This window comes from Drosophila sulfurigaster, chromosome 2R, assembly GCF_023558435.1.
Source record: "Drosophila sulfurigaster albostrigata strain 15112-1811.04 chromosome 2R, ASM2355843v2, whole genome shotgun sequence".
In the NCBI taxonomy this organism is placed as follows: domain Eukaryota; kingdom Metazoa; phylum Arthropoda; class Insecta; order Diptera; family Drosophilidae; genus Drosophila; species Drosophila sulfurigaster.
In genome coordinates, this window is record NC_084882.1 from 18,770,622 (window position 1) to 18,787,877 (window position 17,256).

At 38.5% G+C, this 17,256-nt stretch overlaps 4 protein-coding genes across 7 annotated transcripts; all 4 read left to right on the forward strand.

The window, feature by feature from the left end:
- Positions 1–268: 268 nt before the first annotated feature.
- On the forward strand, positions 269–854 carry LOC133837254 (dolichol-phosphate mannosyltransferase subunit 3). The gene is made up of 2 exons (XM_062267941.1): positions 269–529; positions 584–854. The coding sequence occupies exons 1-2, from the start codon at positions 380–382 to the stop codon at positions 716–718; spliced, it is 285 nt and encodes a 94-aa protein (XP_062123925.1). The 5' UTR covers positions 269–379; the 3' UTR covers positions 719–854.
- A 329-nt stretch (positions 855–1,183) lies between these two features.
- LOC133837253 (GILT-like protein 1) lies at positions 1,184–4,703 on the forward strand. Its single transcript, XM_062267940.1, has 4 exons — positions 1,184–1,366; positions 3,712–3,846; positions 3,944–4,300; positions 4,369–4,703. Exons 1-4 carry the CDS (start codon positions 1,304–1,306, stop codon positions 4,546–4,548), a joined length of 735 nt encoding a protein of 244 aa, XP_062123924.1. The 5' UTR covers positions 1,184–1,303; the 3' UTR covers positions 4,549–4,703.
- A 1,725-nt stretch (positions 4,704–6,428) lies between these two features.
- On the forward strand, positions 6,429–12,219 carry LOC133837632 (neuropeptide CCHamide-2). 4 transcript variants are annotated; one of them, XM_062268465.1, is made up of 4 exons: positions 6,429–6,620; positions 10,212–10,294; positions 11,480–11,715; positions 11,786–12,219. In XM_062268465.1, the coding sequence occupies exons 2-4, from the start codon at positions 10,219–10,221 to the stop codon at positions 11,891–11,893; spliced, it is 420 nt and encodes a 139-aa protein (XP_062124449.1). In that variant the 5' UTR covers positions 6,429–6,620; positions 10,212–10,218; the 3' UTR covers positions 11,894–12,219. The 4 variants fall into 4 exon arrangements, with proteins under 4 accessions (XP_062124449.1, XP_062124447.1, XP_062124445.1 ...); XM_062268463.1 differs by lacking the exon at positions 6,429–6,620 and adding an exon at positions 9,362–9,455; XM_062268461.1 differs by lacking the exon at positions 6,429–6,620 and adding an exon at positions 9,489–9,727.
- A 940-nt stretch (positions 12,220–13,159) lies between these two features.
- On the forward strand, positions 13,160–17,165 carry LOC133838704 (WD repeat-containing protein 36). Its single transcript, XM_062269890.1, has 3 exons — positions 13,160–14,435; positions 14,498–14,935; positions 14,999–17,165. Exons 1-3 carry the CDS (start codon positions 13,274–13,276, stop codon positions 16,168–16,170), a joined length of 2,772 nt encoding a protein of 923 aa, XP_062125874.1. The 5' UTR covers positions 13,160–13,273; the 3' UTR covers positions 16,171–17,165.
- The last annotated feature ends 91 nt before the right edge of the window (positions 17,166–17,256 follow it).

Below are 17,256 nucleotides of genomic sequence, written 5' to 3' on the forward strand. Positions count from 1 at the left end.
AACATTTAAATATGTTCGAAAACTGTACAGTTTGAGTAGCACTGTAGTCAAATCGTAGAAAGTCTTATACAAGTCGTATACAAGACCACAGTGTGACCAATAAGTTTTAGATCAATTTCAATTTCTTATCTTTTTGTAAAAACTGCATTCAAATAATGAAATGATTATTAATAATTCGATAGTTTTTAATTAACTGCTTTATAATATACATTTTATTTAATACCTTTGTTTCGGCAAGCAAAACGCTTATATAGTCAATTAGCACATTCTGCAGCAATCATTCTTCGGTCACACTGCAGCTCTCTTTGTTTACGTGTTGCAATTTATTTTTATTTAAAATTTTTATTTGAAAGCAATTACAATTGATAACTGGGAAATCATGACTAACTTACAGCGTTGGCTCTTCTTTGCAACGCTCTTTGCTGTGCCTTACTTGGCCTTGGTGCTGGGCACAGTGCAGACACCGCTTACATCAAAATATTTGTTACACATTCAGCTGCTGCCGGTGCTACTTTTGGTTCTATTTGGTGTAAGTAATAAACTAATTAGCTAATATCAATATCTAACGCCTGTTCTTGTGTAGGTTTATTCCGTGTTTACTGTGCTGTATCGTACGTTTACGTTCAACGATTGCCCGGAGGCAGCCAAAGAACTGCAGGCGGAGATTTTGGAGGCTCGCAAAGATTTGATAGCCAAGGGATTTAAGTTTCGAGACTGAGAGAAGCCGCACCTGCCACTTGACAGGCAACTGGGAGATAAATTTTGCATGTACATAAATTGAAGCGTATACATACATATGTGTTAACTTTTAATTCCATAATATAAAAAAATGAAAACCACAAACAGGGCGAGCACCTGAGATTTGTTTTCTTGTTACATTTACAGGTTAAGTTAATTAAGAGCAAGTAAACCCCTTGAGTGCAAAGTGACTCAATGTGTTTGGTTACAATAAACAAACAACAAAAGAATGGATTCTCTCTTAGAACTTCTCTCAACACATTTGCATGATACTCTCTTCATAGCGATCTGTGCACTGGAATATGCATGTGTGTCAGATCAAGCTAAGTCTGAATTACGTATGCAGCGGCAGCGCCCGTCGCTCTCTTTCAATAGCGCGCTCAGACTGGAAGGCGGTTGGAGCTACTGCTGCGGCTGCCGCTGTTGAAAACTCTGAAACGAATGTGAGCAAACAGTTGACGCTTAGACGTGAGTACGTGCACAACCTGCGCTTGATTCGCTACCGTGTCCGTGTCATCAAATAATTAAGTCCCGCCGTTGCCGCATACAGAAAGAAAGCAAAAGCATGAGTCACAAATTTGTCTTATTGGTTTGCCTGGCCGTCGCCACTGTCTGCAGCGCAGCAAAGGTACGTAAGCACACACAACTTGATATGTACATACTTACGATTTACGTAATCACAACAATGACTTAAGAAAATCAATTTAAAATGCAAGGAAGCGAAGGCCACCGAAAATTGGCGATTAGCACACGTGAGCTCCAAAATCACGCAAATTTTGCTTAGCATGCAAAACTGTACAGCAGCGGGTCAGGGACGTGGGAGGGGCTAAATGAAAAAAAGTAGTACATGGCTGCTGCCCTTTTCAAATTAACAAGCAACAAGTGGCGCGCCCTACTCTGAATGGGTTGAATGAACTATTGTTGGAAAATGCTGTAGCTGGAAAATGTTAACACTCAACATGCATGTGTGTGTGTGTGCATAATTAATTGTACAATGTTTTTTTTTTATTTGGTTTCTCTTTGCGACGACATCTTTTAGTTGATATTTTTGTTTTGAAGTCCAAAACCGGTTTATCAGTTTCCATTTCATCGCATTTGGATGTGTGTAATTGTGCTGCATACAGGAACCGGTGTTCACTTCCAGCCAAGCCTGGAAGCTTCATTCTAGCCCAACCTGTTGTTGTTCTTTCCTAGCACAAAGAACTGAACACTTGGCGTTGGCTTTTGTTAAGCTCTCCAGTTGTGGGAAATTTGAATGCAAAGAGCAAACAATAAATAAGAAGTAGCTGAAAGAATAGCTAAATAAACATATGGAAATTATATGTGCATACGTATAGAAAATAAATAGCTGAGAGATTACGTTGCTAACTTTGAAGCGTTTTTGTCATGAATGTTATTATAATCATCTGATACTTATAAAAAAAAACTCAGCAATTTATTTATAAATTAATTCGACTGGTAAACACAATAATCAATTTAAGTCACGAAATGAGGCGACAGTCTAAAATTTATCTGGAATGCTTAATCCAAATGACTCAGACAGGGTATTTCAAGTTCGGCTGTCACCTGAGCTGCATTTTAATTACTTTCCCGGGAATTCCGTTCTGTAAAAGATAAAGCCTCATATGTGAAATAATTTTCATTTGCGACAAACAAACAAACAAGCACAAAGTAATTTATTGTTATTTTAATAATTAGATTTTCGTTTTAAAGTTTCCATAACTTCATAACCAACTAAAATAATTTGATTAATGAACAAACAATAATTATTCATGCTTAGTAGATGAGTAAACAATAATTCATTAATCATAAATTAAAATAGTTAAAATATATACATAATTTGAGATAATAGTTATATACATCAATATTGATATTCTAGCTCTAACGCATATTTATTTTGATTGCCGAATATTTTAGGCTTTATATAGCCGACGAAGAAAAATAACGAAAGAAATAGAAAAAACACTTTAGTCAAGTTATCAAGTTAAGTTTTTTATTTTCATACAAATCTCTCCTCATCAATTCTCACCATAGAACTTATTTATTATCTTTAGATAGATAGATTATAAATAAATAAAGAACATAAAAAAAAAATCGATTCTCAAGTTGTTAACCCAAATTTGGCTGATAATTTGGGATATTGAATTTATATTCTAAAATTTAGCCGATTTTCGAAAAATATGTGTAAATTAACTAGTAATTACCAGACTGTAAAAATTAAAAAATTGTAATTGAAATATTTCCTAATAACTTAAATACTTAATAATACAAAAAGTATTCATCATTATCATTTCTTTAATTAATAAAAAATAGTAGAAATTGTGAATCATAATCAGACACCAGTTCATTGCGTGTACAGAAATTGGTAAATTTAATTTGTTTATCGAATTGAAATATAAAAAAGGGCAAATCGCAAATCAAGCATTTTTCAAAGCCCTCAATTGGATAGCATATTCAGATCTGCAACTGAAGCAATTCTAAAACCAGATTGCATGATTCATATTTGCCTTTGTTGTCTGTTTATTTTGAAGTTCAATTGACGGAGTCATCAATAAAAAAAAAGGAATAGCGCTGAGAATTAATAAGAAATTATGTGAAACTCGTTTTTTTGTGATACTCGTTATACTACGCATCAATTGAGCTCTGCTCTGGGTTGTTGAATATGCTGCTTGATATCAAAGCCAATTGAATAGTTGACCGTTGCATGCAGCAGCAATTTGGCAATACAACAACTGAACAGAAGGCAACTATAGATGGAGTGTGTTGTTGGATTGTTTGATCACACACAGACTTGCATTTTGGTTGCTGGGTGTTAATTCATGCGAAACTGTTTTGCATGTGCAGTAAAATGCAAATTACCCAACACACACACACACACTCACAGATAGGCAGAATGCATTGTAGTATGTAACTTTAAGGGTGGAGTTTTTGGATTCTCCCATTCCCCAGAGACTAAACGGTTTTGTATTCCAGGTGCCCGTTGCCGTTTACTACGAATCTCTGTGTCCGGACAGCGCCAAGTTTATTACGGAACAACTCTATCCGGCGCTGAAGAGCGAGCTGCGCGATGTGGTCGAAATCACATTTGTGCCCTTTGGCAAATCCACAGTGAGTTGCTCCCACCAAAACAACCAACAGCCAACAACAATGCCCCTCATTTGTCTATCGACAACAACTCATTTTGCTTACCTTGCCTACTTCACAGTACTCCACATTGGGCTCTGATGTGACCTTCACCTGTCATCATGGCCCCAACGAGTGTTATGGTAATAAGGTGCATGCCTGTGCCATTGACAAAATCCAATCGGACTCGTATCGCTTGGACTCGACCCGCGAATCCCTCACCCTCGACTTTATCAACTGCCTGATGAAGGCGGGCAAGAATTTCCCCGACAACGTTTATCCCGGCCAGCGTTGTGCCAGCGAGAGTCAAGTGAACTGGGAGAACATCAAGGTGTGCGCCAATAGCACCGAAGGCAGTGCGCTCCTGCGTCAGGCTGGCGATGTTACCCTCAAGCTAAAGGAACCCCTCACAAGTGTGCCCACCATTCTGTTCAATGAGGTGAGTTCCCCATTTCAGAAAAACTTGTTGCTCTCATGAATCTCCAACTCTATCTTTCACTCTCTTAGCAATTCGATTCAAAGGTCAACAAGAATGCCCAGGTCAACTTTGTGGGCACCCTTTGCCGTTACGTTGGTGCCCCACAGCCTCGCATCTGCGCCGATCATAATGCCGCATCGGGTCTGGCTAAAGTCAGTGGCCTTTTCACCACGCTCCTGGGAATCTGGCTGCTGCGTTACCTCTTCTAAATAGAGCTATGAATCAATATAATTGTGGCAAGCATTTTGAATCTCTTTAATTTTTGTGTGTACATTGTTTTTTAATTTCTCAAATCCATCCGTTGAGCCGTCCATTTAATATGTCTACCAATAAAGATTAAATTAGACTTTTAAATACTAATAAATTGTTCTTTCTTTTGTGTTCTTAAGAGTCGCGTCGCTTTGAAGCGGCGATTCTCAAGTCATTATGAAAATCTTTTATCTATATCTGTTTTTATCCGATGATAATTTTGCAACATTGTTTCAAATTGATTCTCACACATTGATTCTCAAGTTGTTAATATGAGACTTATGTAAGTGGCTAATTTTATGGATAACTTAGAGCGCTTAAATTTGTAAAAAAAAAATAAAATTAAAGAATAGAGGTAAACTTATACGTTTCGAACGAATCTTTATAATGTTTTTGGAATGTTTTCAAACATCAGCATTATTATTATCATCACACCACTTTAAATTCTTATACATACGTCGGAATGTTTAAGAACATACTTAAATATTAGCACCCTTCTCCGCGATTCTCAAATTGTCAACATAATATTTGTGGTGTAATTGGTGATTTGGTAGTTAAAATTTAATAAAATATATATAATCGAATCGTAGAACTAAACTTAAAAAATATGAATAAATTCACTTAATTATCAATTGTCAATTAATATAAAATTGAATCGCAGAATTAAACTTCAAAAATATATATAAATGAACACACTTAATTATCATCATCCTTTACAGCGATTTTAACATATGAAATACTTATTTTTGAAAATTGAATTTTATGAAATTAAATAGAATCAAAAAGTTCAACTTCTTATTATTGAGTACCAACTATCATTTAAATTCGGAAAGTGTTCAAGCACGCTGTATTTTGAAAGTCCTTCCCTGCGATTCTCAAGTTAGTTTTATAAAATAAAATTAAGTCATAAAATTAAACATTTAAAATGAAAACAAACTGCAGTTTGTTGTGATTATCATTGCAATTAATTTGGCTTAGTGTTTTTTAATCAGCCCCACAAGTCAGCTGGTGGAAGTGCACAACAAACTGATTAACATAATATATTAGATGGTTAACAGATTGATGATAGAGAGAGAGCTTCTAATATATGTGGGAGCAGCTACTGTTTGATGTCAAATATATAGTATACTATATGTTTGCTTTTTTTTGGGATCTGTTTGCATATTCGTTGAGGCAGCAACAGCTGCTTATCGACGTAATATTTTCTATTTTCTGGATGAGATAAGCTGCGCGTCTCCGGCTCCGTTTGGCAACACACAGAAAACGATTTCACCTAATTGTTGTAAACAAGTCAATCATTAATATTTCATTAAATTTTCCCCTTTAGAGTTTTTCATTGTCTCTGGCGAATCAAACAGAGATATTCATTGATTCAATCAGCCGGCAATTATTCAATTAAAATGTGTTGGCCACAAAATGTCGTTGGCGGCGGCGGCGGCTGCTGCACGGGAGCGATGTCAGCTGGATTTAGCTGATATATCTCGCTGACGCACTTGCCAAACCAAATAAATCTGAGCAAAGGTTCAAAGGGAATGAACGCTTTTGCTTTTGGTTGTTGGCCTATCCAAATGTTGCAGCGCCCACGCAAAAAAAAGCAGCTAAGAAGTCAGCCCAACAACGATACCAATTGCAGACGGTAAAGCTTCGTGTGACATTCGGCTCTTGGCTTCATTCTGATTGGTCGAACGACACTCACACCCACACACACACACACAGACACAGCGAGCAGCGTTTCATCGTCCTGCTGCAGTATAAAGCTGAGCAGTCCGCCCGTTAACGGCATCACACGATTTTTGGCTTGCAGTCGAGCGACACTCAACAACACGCGGTCCATTAATAATAATATAAATTTGAAAAAAAAGGACTGCAACTAAAGTGCGAACAGTGTAAATTATCCTTTTTTGGTTGCATATTAAATTAATTAAATTGTGCACAATTTGCGTGTGTTTTGCTCAGTGTGTTTAATTGCCACTTTATACTCAACAACAAATTAGTTACCACAAATTTGCAAACAACAACAGAAATTCATTTGGTAAGCGAAACTCTATGCAAACTCATTTTTTCCATCCTGTTGACTTTGCTTTTTTTTTTTGTAATTTCTAATGCCTAGAGAAATTTTGTAGCTGTATGCCAGATATTTTATTACAGCCTCTGGTCATAATTTGTGCTCTTGTTTATTTGTTCGCTTTAATTGAATCAAATTAGATTACTGGTCAATTATGAGTAACATTGGCCCTCTGACCTCCCCCCCTCCTCCTCCACCGACTCCACTGTTGACTACAAACAGGTCTCGCTGGCTAAGTGCCTTCAATCATTCGAGTGATGCGCTTAACTTTTCCATCTCTCCATCTCCATCTCCATCTCTTCTGGCGCTGCTTTGATTAATTTTTAATAACCCGCCACGGGCTGCATTCGCAAGTCGAAACTCGACTTCTTGATTCCTACGCTTTACTATAAATACTACTCCAAACAGTTTGTCTGCTCATTTGCCTTAGACAAACTTTCGGGCCAAAAAGACAACATGTTAACTACAAACAGCTGCATAAATCATGCATCGCAATGCTGCAATCTAGCTGAAGACTACTTTCGAAATACAATATATACTATACTATACTTGTATTATCCTACTCCTGCCTCAGTTTGTTATCATTGTGATGAGCAACAACTTGTGGCATGAAGTTTGGCAAGTTTGCAGCTTCAGCTGCAGAACTTTACTATTTTCCTTTTTAAAAACTTAATACTTTGTAATTTAATAGCTGAGCATTTAGAGTTAAGAAATTCTTGTATTTACAATTACATTTCATTTCAAAGCAAGCTGTCTTAAAATTCCTTTATTAAATTAAAATGTTTTGGTAATTAATTAATACATTTATTTTATTGTTAATTTTTGCTCTTTTCTTATAATAAATTATTTTTGAAAGCATTGAAAGAGATTTATTTTAGTTCCTAGACAATACATTTATTATAATGTTAAATTTTACACTTTTCATATATTGAATTATTTTTGAAAGCATTATTATTATAAATAATATTAAAAGAGATTTATTTTTCTTCCTAGAAAATATTCAATTTGCGTTATTCATAAAAATTGTCAAAAATTGAAAATAGATCAGCTTGAAATATTAAATTATATAGTCAATTCAATTACACTGTCATTCTCAAATAAAATCATTAATTTAGGTTGCTAATTCATATATTTTGTCTACAACTTTACAACAACTTAAAAACGTATAGAAAGTTTAATCATACATTCAACTAAAAAAGAGTTAAAGAAAGAAGAAATTTCATTTCAAGAATGGAGATAAATTAGGTTTTTTATTTTACTTAAACAGATACAATATAAAACAAAATATGTAATACTAAAAGAAAAAGTATATATAAAATGTGAAGATAACTAAATTGATTTTTAAATTAGCTTTCCCGATATGCAAATTGAGATGGAAAATAAATTATATTTATTTGCATTGATTAACACCTTCTTTTGAAAGAGCCCAGTATTATTTTCATGTATTATAAACCGAAAATCAAAGAGTAGCTCTAAATCAAATCACTTACTTTAAAAGTGGAACTTAAACTCAACTTAAATAGATATTTCCTTGATTAAGTAAATACAATGAACGCTTCTATATTCTGAACTAATTTGTATTGGTATTTATACTTTACTTTACATTTCTTAATTCTATTAAATTGGATTCAATTTTTCTGTTAATTTATGCATAAATTATGCCTCTAGCTTGACTTAAGCTTCAATTGCTTTCAGTTTAAACTGCATTAATTTACCCCTTAACTTGTCTGCCTTTGAAGTGCAGTAAACTTAAACAAAAAAAGAAAAGGAAAAGCGGTTCAACTTTGGTTGAAGGCGAAAGTCTGCACCGCAGCTTTGCAGCAACTTGATTTCTTTTTCTCTGCCTTTGTTTTTGTATAGTTGGCAAAACTGTCTCAGGTGTAACTTGCTAATCAGCGTGTATTGTGTTGTTGTTAATTATTATTATGGTGTAAATATTATAAAGCGGCCTTTGGAGCTGCGAATTGTGTCGATCAAGCGCTAAGCATCATGCCGAAGGCACGCTTTTATAAACTGCTCGATTAACATTTAATCCAATTGATTGTTTTTGTTACACTATGTGTAATACATACAACACACATATGTATGTATGTATGTATGTATTTATTTATTGGCACTATCAGCTGGACGCTGATAAGAAAAAGTTCACACGGAAACATTTTGTTCATAAGCTGCAGTTATGACAGATGTTGTTCTACTATTAACTATTGGGCAAGGGCAAGGGCAACAAGGCGAGAAATCGGGGAATCGGGGAATCGCTGCAGCTGTGGAAAGTTTGTGAAATTGATTTATATGGGGTGGGATGAGCAAACGGATATTATAGGGAGCTCATTAAAACATGATTACGAACAGGTGACAAAGCAAATGAGGCAGCGAGATAAGCCACGCGTAGCAAGCAGGGTTTGCAGGGTGTTGCTCCTTGTGACCACTTGACACATGACTGCCCGACTGATAAACAATGTAATAACAATAATATTATTGTTTTCGCGTGGGTGGGTGGCTTGTTGATTTTCACTGATTGCCTGCCCAGTAGCTGGGCAATAAATCGAGCATAAATGGCGACAAGTGCCCATCAGCCTTATCAGGCTTATGAAAATAGGCTGCGCTTAAGAGTTGTACGCTATTTATAATGGCGGCAGGCGTCTCCAATTTTTTTCATTTCTATTCTTTTTTTTGCTGACACGATTCCCTGTTCTTATCAGGCACGAGTCTAGCTGAGACGAGCTCAACTCAAGCTGCGTTCAGTTGGCGGCCAGCGCTTGAAAATGTGAAATCGTCGTTGAATTTTCGGCTGTGGCTAAAGTAATTTTAATTTATTTAAATAACACAAACCAACACAAAAAAAAACCCCAAACAGTATCTGTGATTTCAATATACACTACTTTTTACATTAATTCTACACGTATACAAAGTTCTCAGAAACTATTTATTGCAATAACAATGTGCTGATAATAAATAAAAGGCATTCCTCGTTAATTATTGTGTGTGTGTGTGACTGTGTTTTTTAAATCTTTTTTTGTTTGCTTTATATAAGCCAGAAGCCAAGTATAACGAGTAATCAGTGCGATCCCGAGGTGAGTTCGTCATTTCCTCAATACAAGTCCATTCGGGCAGTAAGATCAGGTGCGTTACACGCGGCGTATGATTGATGTATTCATATATCCTTAATGCGAGATGATTTCAAGCTTGTTGCGTATTCAAAGCACGTAATAAACAAACATTTGTTGAAGTTCTGCCTTTGCCACTTCCTCTCTCACACACAGAGACAAAACTAATTGTCTGTGTATGTGTGTTTGTATGTGTGTTTGTGTGGGTGTAACATAAATCAAAGTTCAAAAGTTTTGCGCCCAGGATTAACTCCCTTAAATGCATGTGACTTGTGTGCCGTGGTTTTCTAATTAGTCTAGCATACCCCCAGGGGCAGCGTCTCCTTCGAAGTGGCATCGTTAAGCATTAGGCCAGATCTCAACAGGTGCCACACACACACACCTACACACACATAGAACGAAAAGACGAAGACGTGCTCTAATTCTATTTGCCATTTCTCACTCTTTGCAGTTCCAAAATGAAATCGACTATTTCACTGCTGCTGGTTGTCATCTGCACCGTAGTCTTGGCCGCCCAACAGAGCCAGGCCAAAAGTAAGTACACACACACACACAGACACACAAACACGTTTCTAATAACTGTTGCACATTCATTCATAATATTGAATTATATTGCCCCAGAGTTGTCATGAAAAATTCATTTAATTTAAGCGCACAAAAACAAAGCCATAAATGGCTCCGCTGACAAGCGGAAGTCACAACAGCCATTTTGCACTCACACGCGTTATGGCTGCCAGCATCAATTGTTACAGTTGAACTTTAATAGAAAACAAACACAGACAACACGTTGACAGCGTTGACATCAAGGACTACGACAACGACCATGACAAGGACTGTGACATTGCCATTGATATTGCTCCTTGGTGGCCTTTTGTTTATGCAGCTGCAACATCGTTAAACGATGCTGCGATGGTGCGTGTGTGTGTCTGCCACATGAGGCAAGGTGTGTCAGCTCTCACTACCAAAAAAGGAAAAAACTCAGACAGATTCGCTGGCATCTAATTTAAACAATTTATTAGATTAGCATTACAATGTTTACCATTTTATTTATGCCTCCCCAGCGCAACTGCGATTAAAATTATAGCCAAAGCCAGGAGGGTGGGAGTCGAAGGACAAAGGCAAAGGCAAGTCCCATGTGTGGAGCTCAGACTTCACTTGATTATTGTGTGCGAGCGGAAGCTTCCGAAATAGCAATAGCATTTGAGTCAACAGTTTTTCTTTTTCACACAGACGGATTTATAAACATAAAATAAACAAAAAATAAAAGCATAAAAAAGAAATCACAGAGACAGCAAGAGAGAGAGGCGGGCGGGTCAAATGCTTATCAAACGATGTCTCTCCAGAGCATTGGCAAGCGATTAAAGATTTGAAGAGTCACCGAATGTCGTAGACAAGCGGGAGGAGGGCAGGGCCGAAGGGCAAGGACGAACATGCGAGCAGCAAATGTTTGCCCCAAAATAATTCGCACATAATGGCACAGAAAGTTTGCCTCAATTCGACGCTCAGGGATTGCAAACGCATTCGGGGTTCAAAAACTTTTTGCAGCCAAGTTAATAGAGTGCGTGTGTATGCGAGAGGAACATAACTTGCGTGTGTGTGTGTGTGTGTGTGTGTGTGTAATATCGATTACGATTTTAGCCAGCAGCCAGTTGGCACAATTTCTTACGTTACCTCAACGCTGGCTAATTCATTTTGCCAATTTGCATTTTGCACTTACAGAAGGCTGTCAGGCCTATGGCCATGTCTGTTATGGCGGACATGGGAAACGCTCCTTGAACGGCAACGGAGCTGCTGCTGCTGCTGCCGGTTCATCTGGCGGCCTCGAGCAGGAGTTTGTGCGTCCCAACGGATTGCTGCCGATGCTAGCACCCAACGAACAGATGCCCGCTGTGCCCGATTCCGAATTCGATGATTATCCCTCACGTCAGGTGCTCTACAAAATAATGAAATCATGGGTACGTTCTAGTCCAAAGTGAAGTGTGTGCATCTGTTATTTGTATGTATTTTGCTCTTCTCTATTTGCAGTTTAATCGCCCACATCGACCTGTGCCACGTCTCGGTGAATTGGATTATCCTCTCGTCAACTCTGGGGAAAACTTCAATCGGGAACTCGCAATGAATGCACTGAACTAAGTGATGCCGAAAACCTCTACACTTCAATCAATCGAACCAAATACGTATCACTTTCTTCAGCATCCGACAAACAAACTTAGAAAACAACAACAACAGTTACAACAATGAATAATGTGCATGTTTATTACAATGTTTCATAGGTGTCTACACATAGAGCAACAAATTTTCGCTACTTGCTTACAAATGAGCTGTGTGAAAATTCGAAAAGCATCTGAAATTTTTAAGGGCTGGTAAAAATTTCAGTAAATAAAAAAAAATTAATAATAATAGTATACTGGAAGCAGGCAAAACGTTTTTTGTGAATAAAAACATAATGGGAAAATGCAGTCGCAATGTGTTTTTTACTTGCCTCTCCTAATCAAACAAAAGAATGTTCTTAATTTATACCAATGCGAACAAAAATGGCAAAAGACTATATATGTACATAATTTACATACCTATGTAGTTTATAATTTTATTTTTACCAACTACCAATTACCAATTATGTCAATCTAATCCTGAATGTAGCACAACGAGTCCAAGCATTCCACCGTATATAATTAATTTCAAATGCAATTATAAAAATGATCACAAGAGCTTTTATTGTATATATGTTTACGAGTATGTGGGTTATTGAATAAAATGAAATTTAAAAAAATTTTTGCTGTGTTTATTGTGGTTAATGTAATACTTGGATACTTTTTTCTCCTACCTTGGAAATTTGAATTCGATTGTTAAATTGGATCGTTGACGCAAATAAAATCGATAACAGTAACAGCGCCTTAACAGCACGAGTTGAGTTAACAGCCGTGGATTACTGGTTTCAGAAGTGCTCCGGTTTTTTTTATAGGAAAACGATGGGTTGTAATTTGCAATTTTGTTTTAAGTTGCAATTTTTAATTACCTTGATACAGTAAAATGTGTACAGAATACAGAAGAGTATCATGTCACTTAGCCATTTGATCTGTCTCCCGCTTTGTTTGACCAAAATGCTGTTACTTTTCCATATTCAAATGCTGATATGACGATATCTAGACTGTTGACAACACCGAAACACGAAATAGGAAATGCATTAAAAGATCAAATTATGAATAATCGCAAGGTTAAAATGAGAGTTTTTGAATCTTTACATATTGTGCACTTTAAACATTGCATTTTTTTGCTGCTGTTACAGCAAGAAACACTTGTTACGCTTTTACTTAGCTGTTATGGATAACATTAGTGACACTATCGACAAAACTAAAAAAATCGATACTCACAACCGGTACAAAAAAAGTTAATGATATCGATGTTTGTGCATCACTATTCTAAACAACACACGTGCTCGGTGGTAAACATGAAAAGCGCGAAAGTTTATTGAATATTAAATAAAGAAAAGTGAATATTTAAACGAAAAGTAAAATGACACATTTGGGGTCAGACGATAACTCGTCCGGAGACGAGGAGCCGCGTGCCATTGTGAAGGAAAGCAGCAAGATATTCCGTCGCAATCGTGCGCTCGGCTATGTCAGCAACCAGGTGCCGGCGGTGACACGTTATGTTCAGCGACGTCGCGATACTCTGCTGATCACCTGCATTGGCCGGTCCTTCCAGGTGTACACGGCCAGTCATATGCGACTGCTGCATGTGAGCGGATTGCATCCGGATGACATTACGGCCATGGCAACGGACAGATTACACACGTACACGGCAAGCAACAAGTGTATCTATGCATGGAGAGCGGGCAAACACATACGCCATGTGTATCGTGGCCATGAGCATGATGTCCACCTTCTGCTGCCCTTCGGCGGCAATCTGATTGCCGTGGATCGCGGCAATGTGTTGAAGGTTTGGAATATACGCACCGACGATGTGTATTTGGATGTGCCCTTCAACCGGGAAGAATTCAATATCACTGCTATGGCTCATCCGCCCACTTACATCAATAAGATTGTCCTCGGCTCACAGCAGGGCCAGCTGAAGATCATGAACATCAAGAAGAACACCATTTTGTGCACTATCAGTCGCCACAATAGTCGCATCACTTGCATCGAACCGGGTCCAGCATTGGATGTGGTTGCCGTAGGCCATGGCGACGGCAGCATTGTTGTGCTGAATCTGAAATACGATACAGTGATTGTAGCATTCAAGATGGAATGGGGCATGGTCACAGGACTCGCCTTCCGCACAGATGGTCCACCCATTTTGGTGTCATCTTGCATGACCGGTTATATGGCATTCTGGGATCTTGAACAGCGCAAGCTAGCTGGGCAGCTCCAAGCACATGAACAGGAAATCACCACGACAATCTGTTTGCCCAGTGAACCTGTGGTGTTCACCACATCGCCGGATAACTCAATGAAATTGTTTGTCTTCGATATGCCCGATGGGGGAGCACGTCAACTGCGCATACGTGAGGGTCACACAAAGCCACCGCTTTGCATACGCTACCATGGTGGCTCTGGGGTGTCGATACTCTCGTCTGGTGAGGACAGCACAATGCGTGTCTTCTCCACCATATCGGAGTCGCTGAGCAAGAGCATGGGCCGTGCCACCTACAATGCCAAGGCTACCAAAAAGAAGAGTAAGCTTAACTATAGGTAGACTTTAATGCATTTGAAACTTATGGTAATTTCTGCTCTGCAGATCGCTTCAAACATGACAAGTTCAGCATGCCACCCATCTTGGAGTTCACTTCAGATACGGCGCGTGAACGTGAATGGGACAACATTGCTGCCATCCATGCGGGCATCATACAGACCACCACTTGGACTTTCAACAAGAATCGCATGGGCGATCATCGCTTGGTGCCACTGCAATTCCAAAGCAATCATCGCACCAACTTCCAGGCTGAAACGACATCGATCATTCTAACGCATTGCGGCAACTTTGTAATCATTGGCTACAGCACCGGCGATGTGGAACGCTTCAATATACAGTCCGGGTTGCATCGCAGCAGCTATGGAGCACCGGCTAAAGCGCACGATGTTGCGGTGCGCGGTTTAGCCAGTGATAATTTGAATCAATATGTAGTTTCCGGCTGCACTGAAGGCCTTGTCAAATTCTGGTTGTTCAAGGGCACATGTAAGAGTCCAGTAGATTACTCTTTATCTTACCTGTGATTTCAATACTTCTTTATTTTTACAGCTGCGAAGCCATTGGCCATCTTGCGTCTGGCTGATGGCGTTGCTTTGATGCGTCAGCATCGCGAGAGTTCTATGCTGGCCATTGCTCTGGATACCTTCAAGATCTATGTAGTAGATATGAATACGCGTGTCATTGTGCGCAAGTTCATTGGCCACACGGCCAAGCTAAATGATATGACCTTCAGTCCGGACAGTCGTTGGCTCATTTCGGCTGCCATGGACTCCACTATTAAGGTTTGGGACATACCCTCCTCCTATATGATTGATCATTTTCGCGTGGAACGTCCCTGCATCTCGCTAAGCATGTCTCCAAGTGGCGATTTCTTGGCCACCGCCCACGTTAATCTGTTGGGCATCTATTTGTGGGCAAACAAGACGCTGTTTAATCAGATTTCGTTGCGTTCCATTGATCCCAATGAAGCGGCACCCTATGTGGGTTTGCCCTCTAATATGTGCGATGCTATGGAACTGGAGAATGTAATGGAAGAGCTGGAAATCGATGACGAAGCAGAGCTGGGCGAGGAAATTGATGCCAAGTACGAGACACCCAAGCAACTGGACACGGAACTGATTACCATGTCGGGCTTGGCTGCATCACGTTGGCAAAATCTGTTGGATTTGGAGCTGATAAAGCGACGCAATAAGCCCAAAGCGCCACCAAAGGCTCCCAAGCAGGCACCCTTCTTTCTGCCCACCGTTTCGGGGCTGGAGATGCGCTTTGACGTGACAAATGCTCCCGCAAATGAAGATGGTTCTAAACTGCTGCAGGCCACAACACTCAACAATCTGACTGCCTTCGGCAAACTGTTGGAGGCAACTGCAGCGAATGGGAATTACGAGCCCGCAGTAAAGCATATTACACAGTTGGGACCATCGATGGTTGACTTTGAGATCAAGTCACTGCATCCAGATGCCGGTGGCACCATGCTGGCCATGCAGCAGTTCCTTAAGCTCATCGAGTATATGCTGGGCACCAACATGGACTTTGAACTGGCCCAATCCTATCTAAGCGTTTATCTGCGCTCTCATGGCCTCAGTCTCAGCGAATCGCCGTTGCTCGTCCAATCACTGCGCTCCGTTTCTAAGGCTCAGGAGAAAGCGTGGCAGCGCGTTGAGAGCAAGCTGATCTATGGCACAGGCGTTGTGGCTGCTCTGCGTAACTTTGCGCGCTAGTTTACTAGATATATTTATACTTGTAGTTAACTCTTTTACTTGTTTGTAAATAAATTTGCAATCAAAATTATAAAAGTAAACGCGAACTGGGAATGCGGGTTTCTAATTGTTAAACTCAACAAGCGGCCTAATTGAGCGATCAATGCAATCATCCACAGTAAATGTTGGATATAAGCAACAGTGGAATAATCATTGTAAATGAGCAAAAAAGGTTAAAGCCAAATGTTGCTTTTAATTGCAAACTATTTGCACTTTTAACTGATGCTGGGCTGACTTAATTTCTATTTTTAAATCAATCAAAACCACTTTCGATATATACTGTATACATATGTAGACATTATAATGCAAAACTAAATTCGTATGGGGGCGAATTTACAAAATAAAGCAAAAAAGTCAAGTACATTTCATCAGTTCATAAAAAACTGGTTGCATTCAGTTAATTAATTTATGACGTATAGTTAAAAAGAGAATATATATTTATTGAACTGATTTTGCTACATTGTTTAATCAATTAGAATTCACACTATCAATAAATGAATCATTTCCTAGCCGATAAGCAGAAAATCCAAAAAAAAACTGATAATGAATTAATTTATCCTCTAATTCCTATACACAAAATTCGTTGCCAAATGACGACAGCATCTAAATGATATAGCACATATATGTATAGTACATTATATAGATATTACGACGCAAATCAGGCGATCGTAATTGAATCATTTTGATTTACCCAAAGACCACAACGATTCCCCCCTACAATTGAAATAATAAATTGTGTTTTTTACAGATTGAAGTTGAAATTGTGTATTAATTATTTTATTTGTTATATCCGTTTAATCTAACGCTTTTATTTATGCTGGAATTAAATAACTTAAACTTGTTCTTAATCGTGTTCGCGCCTGCGGACTTTTCTTGTTTGTTTTTGTTTTGCATATGCGGTTCTAGTGGCGACTGAATTTGAAAGTTTTTCCATTTCGGGTTCATTGGCTTCTCTCCTCATTTGCGAAAAAAAGGTACAATGCAAAACAGCATGGTAAAAACATAAATTAAACAATTTGCTTTTATGTAGTTTGTAGTTGTAGCTGT

What these genes read in the sequence shown, in the direction of transcription:
- LOC133837254 (XM_062267941.1), top strand. Translation starts at nt 380, where the DNA reads ATGACTAACTTACAGCGTTGGCTCTTCTTTGCAACGCTCTTTGCTGTG. An exon ending in TACTTTTGGTTCTATTTGGT is followed by an intron (nt 530 to 583) that starts GTAAGTAATAAA and finishes GTTCTTGTGTAG; the next exon opens with GTTTATTCCGTGTTTACTGT.
- LOC133838704 (XM_062269890.1), top strand. Translation starts at nt 13,274, where the DNA reads ATGACACATTTGGGGTCAGACGATAACTCGTCCGGAGACGAGGAGCCG. An exon ending in CAAGGCTACCAAAAAGAAGA is followed by an intron (nt 14,436 to 14,497) that starts GTAAGCTTAACT and finishes TCTGCTCTGCAG; the next exon opens with ATCGCTTCAAACATGACAAG. An exon ending in CTGGTTGTTCAAGGGCACAT is followed by an intron (nt 14,936 to 14,998) that starts GTAAGAGTCCAG and finishes TTATTTTTACAG; the next exon opens with CTGCGAAGCCATTGGCCATC.
- LOC133837253 (XM_062267940.1), top strand. Translation starts at nt 1,304, where the DNA reads ATGAGTCACAAATTTGTCTTATTGGTTTGCCTGGCCGTCGCCACTGTC. An exon ending in TGCCCTTTGGCAAATCCACA is followed by an intron (nt 3,847 to 3,943) that starts GTGAGTTGCTCC and finishes CCTACTTCACAG; the next exon opens with TACTCCACATTGGGCTCTGA. An exon ending in CCACCATTCTGTTCAATGAG is followed by an intron (nt 4,301 to 4,368) that starts GTGAGTTCCCCA and finishes TCACTCTCTTAG; the next exon opens with CAATTCGATTCAAAGGTCAA.
- LOC133837632 (XM_062268465.1), top strand. Translation starts at nt 10,219, where the DNA reads ATGAAATCGACTATTTCACTGCTGCTGGTTGTCATCTGCACCGTAGTC. An exon ending in CCAACAGAGCCAGGCCAAAA is followed by an intron (nt 10,295 to 11,479) that starts GTAAGTACACAC and finishes TTGCACTTACAG; the next exon opens with AAGGCTGTCAGGCCTATGGC. An exon ending in ACAAAATAATGAAATCATGG is followed by an intron (nt 11,716 to 11,785) that starts GTACGTTCTAGT and finishes CTCTATTTGCAG; the next exon opens with TTTAATCGCCCACATCGACC.